Genomic DNA, 9,748 nt, shown 5'->3' on the forward strand with positions numbered 1-9,748 from the left:
TAGAAATTGTTGCTTTACCACGTGGTTTCTTTTACTGCTCTTGTGAGCTTGGTTTCCTAAGGAACCAAACCTAATATGAACATCATCCATCCATCTCCTGCTCCGGTATTTCAGCATCTTGGACAATTTCAGCCAGATGCAGCTCCCCATAGCTGCTAAACACTCCACTCTTTCTTACTTATAAAGCAATGGGGTAATTTACACTCTTAAAAGTCAGCCTCATCCTGCTTTTTGCAGAACCATCCCCATAGTAGGGTGCTGCCTCCTTTTTTCTGCCTGCTCTTACACACAACCGTGCTGCCATCCTGCTCTGCGTTTGTACAGTGCTTAGCACAGCATCACATCAACCACCCACAGGTCTTCACCTGGGAAAAGCCAGGAGAACTTCTCTGGAGTTGGTGGAAATATAAACAGGAACATCATCCAAGGATGTGGGTTGCATTTGGGGAACAAACGACAATGAAATAATCTTCATGCTGGTCTGCATGAGAGAAGCTGAGATGGCAGCTGGCTGCTGTCCTGACCACACACGTTAGCTGGCTCAAGCCACCCCCACTGCTAAAAGCAGCTCTTGATGCAGCTGATAACACCTTTGCAAGAACAGGGTTTTGATTCGACTCTCTTACTTAACGAGCTTGTCTCATCAGCACTAAAAGGATGCTACAGGAAGCACCTCTGGCACTTCTCCCTGCTTGGAGGAGACGGTTTCTCACAGCAGGTTGTGTCACCTGGACCGAGTCGCTCCCGCAGCCCCGTCCATCAGACACTGCTGGGGCTCCCAGGAGAAGGACACCTCACCACCCACAGTGAGATGCTCTGACTATGGAGCAGGGCCAACAGGAGGGAGCAGTCTCTTGCCTCAAGGCTTTCAAACAGAATAAACCAGCACAAGTGGCAATGGTGCAAGGCAGATTCCCATCAGCCAAGGCAGAGTTAGGGCAGGGGAAAAAACCCTACCCTTGCCTCTCCTCCACCCCTCACAGAAGCCCAAATCCAGGAACAACCTGCCACCAGGACCTTGATGCCACTACAGGGCCCTGAGCTGAGACTTAGCAGATGTCTCTTTCTTTAACTCTTTTCACCAGCTTCAATTTCTGTTTTGCTTCAGCCGTCCTTCCCTCGAGGGAGCTGCAGCCAAGCCCAAGAAGAAGCCTCTATTGCAGGGCAGTGATTTATTGGCACAGACAAACGTGGGTATGTGGAAGGATGCTGGAGGAAACGCCTCTCCTGTGAGCAGCACACTCTCTTCCACTCCTTTATCCCCCTCAGTCTGCAGCATAACAATCTTGCTGACTGCACAGAAAATGCCCTGTTACCCTGAGCCTGCAGATCACAGCAAGGATCCCCCTTCCCTTGCAGGGTCAGGGGACACAATCCCACAGCCACACAGCAGGCTCTGCCAGCCCCAAGGCACAGCATTCAACTGGTGATCGCTCCACAGACTCTTTTAGGCTGCCCCAAACATCAACTGCAGGGGGTGAAAGTCCTACCTTTCCTAAAGGAAAAGAGGATCATCCCCAGCGTCAGCAATGGGAGATGTGCTTCCAGTCATTCCCAAGACCAACCCTCCCAACATCACATCCTTGGACTTGGATCTCACTTCCTCTGGTCCTGACTGATGGGCACAAGGTGTCCTCAGCCTCACCTACCATCAGAGCAGGCTGTAGCACAGGTGAACCCTGTGTCCATGCCCATCTCCTAGGACACAGCCTTCTCCCCTCCCCAGACCCTCAGGCTCTGCTCTACTAATAACTGGGAGGAGGGAGTGCTACTGGCCAGAAGGGGTGTTTTTCTGAGAGATTAAAGAGTATAAAAGAAAGAAATCAACCTCTCAGAGACTCTCAACACATTCAAAACCAAAACCATTTCACTCCACACTTCTCGTATCAAACATTTGACCTTCCAAAATCATCTATGCACTTTTTTTCCTCACCCACAAATGAAAAGCAGGTGAATAACTTTGTTAATTGTCTCATTGCATTTTGGAGTTGTACATTCACAGAGGTTGGCCATTTCCTGCAAAAATTTTGGATGAAAAAAGGACAAAAAAAGGGCTTTTGTGGGGAAATTCCCCATCACCTCTCCCTTGCTGCAGTCCTGAGCAGCTGAGACCCTGGGGTCTCCCAACTCCTTCCTGCCTTCCTTCTGCACTCTCATCCTCTCTTTTTGTAAACACCCACAGCTCAGAAGACACCAGCCTGCCCCAGCCACCCACCACCCCCCTAGTATCACAGAATTGCTCCCCCTCTCCCCCCTGTGCCACATCCACCGCCGGGTGCTTGTGAGGCAAAGGGCTCCACACTCCGCTCTGCAAAGAGCATCTCCTTAAAGGCCACATGCATAAAGGTCTCAGCAGATGACAGCAGGAGCTCTCAAGCTTTATTTCTTTGCTCTGGCTGCCTGGCAGACTGCCACCCCCCTGGGTGCTACGGGCTGTCTGATGTGCAATAAAACCTGTGCCCTTTCAGGCTGCCCGTTAGTGCTGGTTTGTTCTCCGGGTGCTGCTCAGCCCTGCAATTCAGCAGCAGGCACAGCAGGAGAGAGAAGCTTGGCTTCTGAGGTTGTAAAAAAACCTCTGACACTTGTAGCTCCCTGCTAGCCAGCTGAAATGGGGGAAGAGACAGCAGAGGATGAGGTCTGTCAGTTAAAATAATTGGTCTTTAACTGCAACGCTGCTCACCGCTTTGTCTGATCAGGCCCAAAATAAACTGCATTACATCACTGCAGGTCAGACTGAACGAAGAAGGGATTCTTCCTCATGCTCAGAAGGAGCATGTTCATGTCCCCTGCATTTTCCCTAGTCCTTTGCAGTCAGAACTCCTTCCAACTGTGCAAGTGCAGGGGAAAATTAATTCCGACTGCTGCCCAAATTATGCAAGAGCCTCATGGAATGGAAAGTACATATTAACAGATTTTCCTGTTTGAGGGTATCCTTTCATTCCTTATAATTTATTTTGCCATCACATTTGCAGAAAAATGCAAAATAACACATAAGCCAAGTAATCTTTAAGGTGTTTGACAGAAGATGGTACAAGCAAACAGGCACCTCCAGACAAATGCCACCCTTTGTAGCTGAATGCCACCCTTCTCTGACCTGAAGAATTACAGTAAGATGTAGTTGATGCTATCAAAACAGGAATATAAACCAATATAAAGCCCCAATCCTCTTTGACTTTGCTAATATTCCCAAAAGTTTGCCTATATTTTCTAGCTCTCTGTTGCTCCAGTGGAAGCTCTCAGGTTGCAGTAACACCACAGGACCTCACTCTGCAGCCCAACAAGCCAGCCCACCCAACTAGACAACCACCAATCAATCAGGGTCTCCAACAAATTCCACCCCAAAGGTTCAAATCTTCAGCTGGTGTAGATTTGAATTCCTCCACCACTTTTATGAGACCTTTGTCAATTTACATCAGCTATGGAGCTCCAGCCTCCCGTGACTAAAGAATGAAAGCAGTGATGCTTGTTGGCATTTATCATCCTTCTGCCTTGCAAATGATGCTTTCCCATCCTGAATGCCTCTGGGAACCAAATGTCTCACCATGAAAGATGTGCAATACCCTCTGCCATGAGTAAGGGAAAATCATTGTGTCCCAGTCCTACTGCAAGGGAATGGTACTGGGGTGCAGGGGTGGTGGCAGCACCTTTCATCAGCTGTACCTTACTGTGAGTCTTCTCCTCTTCCTGACTGCTCCTCCACCATCTGATAAATTAGCAGAATATAGGATTTACTGGCCTGTTTATAGAAGCACAGCAATGTTGCAGAAAGCTATACTTGCTGAAGCTGATGCTTGAGCCCAGTTTACCCCGTGCCTCACTGCAAAGCACCTACACCCTGGTCTAAATACCTATAAATCATTGTGAACTACCTCAAGCAGTGCTTTCATGGACAGGGTGGCAACTGCTTTTGCACAGCCTGGCATCTGTGCCTGTTGCTGAAGATACCCCCCAGCCCCCTCTGCCTGCACCAGCCTTGTCCCTCCCAGGCACAGGTGCTTTCATGCTCCTCACAGGGAAGTTAAGCCATTTTCCTGACAAACATTAAGTGATTAAACACCTGGTGTTATGAGCTCTCCCCCTTCATTTGCTAATGTTGAAGCAAAGCTCCAAAGCTGTGTTATCCCTGTCCACAAGCCCTCCCATGCTGGGCTTCAGCTTGCCCCAGGCACCCGTTCCTCCAGGCACTGCCAGCAGCCAAAACCAAATTCAAGCAGCAAACAACAACCCCCCTTTGCCACATGCACATTCCATTCTCTCATCTGTGGCCTGACATGCATTAGAGCAGCTTCACCTTGTCCAGTTTATACTATTATAGTGCTCCAGCCATACAAACACTGCTCCCTTTAGCTTCCTCCATGCTTCTCTTGGTTAAAAGAAATCCATTTGATTAAGAAGAATCAAAAGCACCCAGGTGAATTAACTTCCAGCAGGATTTTTGAGAAACATTGCTGTAGCTGCTGCCTATCAACAGAGGGGGGAAATGTTCAAGCTTTTAAAAACTGATTAAAATATTTTTTTTAGTTATCAAACCTTTCAATTGCCCTGAAATCCAGACCTGGACTCCAAGAGCAGTTACTGCCATCCACCATTTCTAAGGGAATTCAGTTTCTGTGCCCCATTAAACTCCATCAAAAGGAATAATCAGCAGGAGACTGACAGTAATTTAGCCAATTCTTTTATCAGAAGGGATAAAGTCAACCTGAAATAAGATAATGTGAGGGTCTTAAGGCTGCTATTATTCTGTGCTGTTGTGCTACAAACGTATCACCAGTGGTAGGGCTGTGGAGCACAGTGTTAATCAGGATTGTTGGGGTGTAAATAATGTTTTGCAACATAAAGTCTTGCTGGGGGAAACAAATTATTTAGCTGAATTAAGAGCTCAAATGTATAAAAGGGTCTATCTAAGAATCGATAGTGGATCAGCGAAGCATTTAACCACTGTTTTACTAATCTCCCTGCACTATCTGAACTCAGACTGACTCCTCACACTAAAATCAATGGTGCTAATACACTCATTAACGAGGGCTCTTCTGGAGGAATGAAACCATCAGAGTCTGAAAAACCAACTGGGGGCAGAGGAGCTGAAGGCTGTGAATAGCACAGGGGCTTGTGCTCTGTGGCCCCCTGGGAGAGCAAGGAACTCTCCAAAAACTCCCTCGTGGGAATTTCTATTGCAACCTTCTGCCGAGGGTGAAAGGCCATGGCTGCAGCAGAACAGTGTGCTGCTGAGAGGGGACACCTGCTGTGGGGACTGAACCAGGACCAGGGATCTACAGCCACAGCTCCTCTCTGGGGTGAGGCTTGGGAGCTGCCTGCAATGCCCAGCATTGGGATCTCTGCACCTGCAAAGCCTCTTGGTTTCCCTGTTCTGGTTCTGCTGCCCTGCATTGCTCTGTATCTCATGGGATGGACATTTCCCACTGGTTTGAGGGCTGTGCAAAACCTTTTGGGGCAGCTATTGCCTTTGCATCCCACACTGCCCCTTACTTATATCCTTCACCAACAGCTGAAGGGTTTGCTGCACCCTCCTCCAGGCTTCCCTGCACAAGTGTCTCAGCTCTGACCTGCACATCTGACACTCCTGTCCCGAGACTCATTTCTCCTGTCAGCTGGGCTGCAATAGCTTCTGCTTGGCATCTACAGGCTCCAGACAGTCTCTCCCCAAAGGATTTTCTGAAAGACATTGAATTTCTGACCAGGGTTTTGTCAGGCTGCCTGGAAAAGGATGTTGCTCAAAACTACTCAAAGATAGCTTGCCTTATTTATTTATTTACTTATTTATGTTTGAATGCAATTATTGAACAAATATCAGAATGCAAAATTGCCCCTGGGACTGGAAAATGGAATTAAATCTTCCAACAAACATGAGAAAATGGATACCAATGTCTGTATTAGCAACAAAATGTCTCATGCTTAGAGACTGGTAATCTAACACCCCTCCAGGGAATTCAGAATGGTGAGAAAAAATGGTCTAAGTATCAGAAAAAGAGAGATACACACATCCAAGTGAGACACAAACTGGGTGTGGGGTGGGCAGGAGGGCATCCTTGTATCAGTCCTACCTCAGTGTGTTCACAGGCAGTTCAGGAAGTGGGAATCAATGGCCCAGAACCTCTGGGGTTCCCTGCTGTGCTGAAATGCACTTGGGAACACCTCTGTTAAGGACATGGCTTAGTGGTGGATTTGGCAGTGTTAGGTTAACAGCTGGACTCAATGATCTTAAGGGTCTTTTCCAATCTAAATTATTCTATAATTCAGTGATGTCCAGGACACTGCTTTCCTGAGAGCTCACTGCAGAGAGGTTGGTGCTGGTCTCTTTTCACAGGGAATTAGTGACAGAACAAGAGGGAAGGGCTTCAAGCTGCAACAGGGGAGATTTAGACTGGACAGCAGGAAAAAAAAAATCACAGAAAGAGTGGTTGGACACTGGAACAGGCTGCCCAGGGAGGTGGTTGAGTCACCATCCCTGGATGTGTTTAAGGGTCATTTGGATGTGGTGTTGGTGGAGATGGTTTAGGGGAGAACTTTGTAGAGTAGGGATGATGGTTGGACTCAGTGATCCCAAGGGGCTTTTCCAACCTGAATAGTTCTGATTCCTACAGGACACAGGATTTTCCCTGGGCTCCCTTCTCATGCCACAACCTGGGAAACAAACAACTCCCAGTGTAACAGCCCAAGAGCTGCAAACAGCATCATCAACCAAGTTACATCGTGCAGTCCAGAAGAAGGAGCACCCTTTGGCATGGGTGAAGTACAGGTGTGCAATCACACCCAGCAGGGAGAAGGTGGCACTGGAAGTTTGGTGTATGTCCCCAGCTTTGTATTGTTTTAACACCAACAAGCCATCCTGACAGGGAACCTCCTGGCCAAAGATCACCTTTGAATTTACTGCCCAGAAGCATCAACAAATGACATCCTGCTTGCATGGGTCACTTATACAGCTCCAATGACAGATTTTCATGATGGCACAATTCTCAAAGACAATATACAACCTAAACCCACTCACACACAACCTACAAGATGCCCACCAGCCTGCCCTCCCTTCCCTTTCTTCTTCTGAGAGTGCTCTTCATTTAAAATGGTTTACCCACTCCTGTTGTGCATTTAAAGGCTTTTGAACTCCAAAGAGAGGGGAGAAAACCCCATTACTTCACCCTGCAGTTAAAATACTGTGCAGCCACATTGCTAAAGAACACCTACAAAACACATTGCTAAAATAAACTCCCATTTGAACCCTTCCTAGAATGTTATTCAGGGAGCTCAGAACACACTATCCTCGTTCCCACACAGCACTGAAGCACCTACTTCACTTTAACCAGGGGCACACTCTTCTTGAAGCCAAAGGACTAACCATCTGCTTAAAATGATGCATTTGCCTGAAGTTGAATCCAGGCTTTTACATCTAGGAGTTGCTCAGTATAAATTGGAATCATTGTTCCTGGGTGAACATTATGCACACGTTGGCAGATATATTGCAAAACTATCTAAGAAATCAAACCATTTCTTGTTAATAGAACACGTCCAACTCCAGCAGACTGCTCTGAAAAATCTAAAATAAAAATGTGCACAATGTATTATATATGATAATGGATCCTCCCCACCCACCACGTGAATACCTCATGTATACAAAATAGCAAAGCAGAAATGGTCTAAACCTACATTGAGAATATATGAGATCAGATTTTAATGGTGGTTTTAATAATAGCAAAATGCTGCAGCCACTTGCTGATCATTAGTCTTGAAAAGTAGCATGAAAATAATATTTTAACCTTTCATCTGCAACATGGTCTTTGCTAATAAAATTATCCCAGAGTCACCCAAGCACATAGCTGGTGTCAACTACTTAATATGCAGAATAAATTAAATGCCACTTACATACAGCAAAGAAATCCCCTGCTAATTTGATGCATTTTCACACTGGTTCTTAGGCTGGTGCAGCCACACAACAATATGGTTGAGCCCTGTGTCTCCTCTGCAAGACAAGAGTCTGACCTACTTACTGCTCCACTAAACCAAACCTCTGTAAGGCCACCATGTGCTGGGTCTTCGCAATTTCAAATCACTGGGCACTAATTTTACTACAAGGAGACCAGGTCCCAATGCTGACACTTGAAGTATTGTGGACAGACAGAGATTTGGGAAAAGTGGGGGACCTGAAAGACTTATCTACCAGTAACAAAAACATGTTCAGAATCTGACTTCATCCCTCCAAAGCAAAAGTCACCTGGATGAGACAAACACCCTTATCTCCATTTCAATCCAGCTTCATGCCTCTTGCTACCAGAAACCAGCCCATCTGACCTGCTGGTGGTGAACAGCCCATGGAGCTCAACAGAGAGACTCTCAATCAGATTTATTTCTATCAGGTATTAGAATTCCCAATATTAAAAAAAAAATCCAGGAGGAATCTTTCCCAAAAGACTACACTTCTTTAGTGACATATAAGCAATAATCAACACAAAGAAAATACAAGCAGAGACAAACAAAATGGAAGGTGCTGAGCAACAAAGAACTTATCTGCTACAAGTATCTTTCTCTACCTGCAGAATAAGGCTCCTGCTTCTCACTGTGAATGAACTCTTTTCTTTCATACTTGGCTCTGATCCACTGTTCCCGCAGCAGCCTGGAAAAAAAAAATACACAGAAAAGGAGACACAGTCCAACTTAGGCTAGAGAAGAAGCCAGAGTCATCAATTCAATCAAAATACAAGTGTGATTTAAAAGCCTTCCAAAAATTGCACTGTATAGTCTGGAGTCCAGGATTTCTTCTATTTACAGTTGGACAACAACAAATTTGTTGCTTCTACATGCAATTTTATTCAGAACATGAAATAACATTTACAGATTTAGCAGAATAGCCCCTTCCCACCCACCCCATCAGGATAAAATTCTCTCCGTTTAGGAACGATTTTAAACCTAATTTTCTCACATTAGATTCCTCAGTAAATAGGATCAGTAAATGAAAAATACCCAACAAACTGCATGCAAAAGAAAAATGTTTGCCCTGAAGCTGTTGTTCTAAAGGCAGAGACTGGGTGTGCCTTGTGTGATGCATGGACATGATGGCCTTTCAGGAGTCAAAGCTGCAGAGATACTGTGTCCTTGTCAGGCCTGGACAGCTTTTCAAAAAAATGTTGATGTGCCAGGTTAAAGTTCCACCTGTGACAATGATGGGAAGCCCAGCCCAAGGATGGGTGACACATGGGAGTGTGAACACACAGCTCCCCAGCCAGGAATGAGAGAGGTGGCTTCTTCAAAATGAAAAGGACTAGGACAGTCCTATCCCAGGCCTCAGCCAACCTCATGGAACAACTGGGGTGTGAAAAGTGAAAAAGGCTCCAAAAGGCCAGGAGAAATGGCTGGGTCTGGACACGAGGGCTGAGCCTTGAGGAATAGGGAGCCCAAACACTGGAGAGTGGTGAGAACCCACCTGGCTGAACTCTTCCAAACTCCTAGCTTGTACTGCTACATCTGTGAAAGAAATCCATGATGCATGGTAGGAAACACCTTCTACAAAGTTCTTTACTTTTCTGCTGCTTATCAACAAAAGCTTCAAGAATTCTGTCATAAAAATCAACACAAATATTTGAATTTGTTACCCTTCTCACCGTTTTTCCAGCCCAGCTGCTACAGACATCTTATCCACATAGCCAAACTTGGGCCTTTTCAACAAGATGACTGGGCATTTAACTAGAAAGAAGCAAATTCACCCCCCCTGGGCTCCAGGAGACTTCACGGGATTCAGCAG

The 9,748-nt window shown here is 46.1% G+C and overlaps 1 protein-coding gene across 1 annotated transcript in view; it reads right to left on the reverse strand.

Moving 5' to 3' along the window:
• The window catches only part of ADAP1 (ArfGAP with dual PH domains 1), a 43,445-nt gene that overhangs the window by 24,870 nt on the left and 8,827 nt on the right, over window positions 1-9,748 (reverse strand). The window contains exon 3 of the mRNA XM_010003268.1: window positions 8,541-8,623. Coding sequence (XP_010001570.1) covers window positions 8,541-8,623 — 83 coding nt within the window. The remainder of the gene's footprint in view (window positions 1-8,540; window positions 8,624-9,748) is intronic.

This window comes from Chaetura pelagica, unplaced genomic scaffold, assembly GCF_000747805.2.
Source record: "Chaetura pelagica isolate M959 unplaced genomic scaffold, ChaPel_1.0 scaffold138, whole genome shotgun sequence".
Lineage (NCBI taxonomy): Eukaryota > Metazoa > Chordata > Aves > Apodiformes > Apodidae > Chaetura > Chaetura pelagica.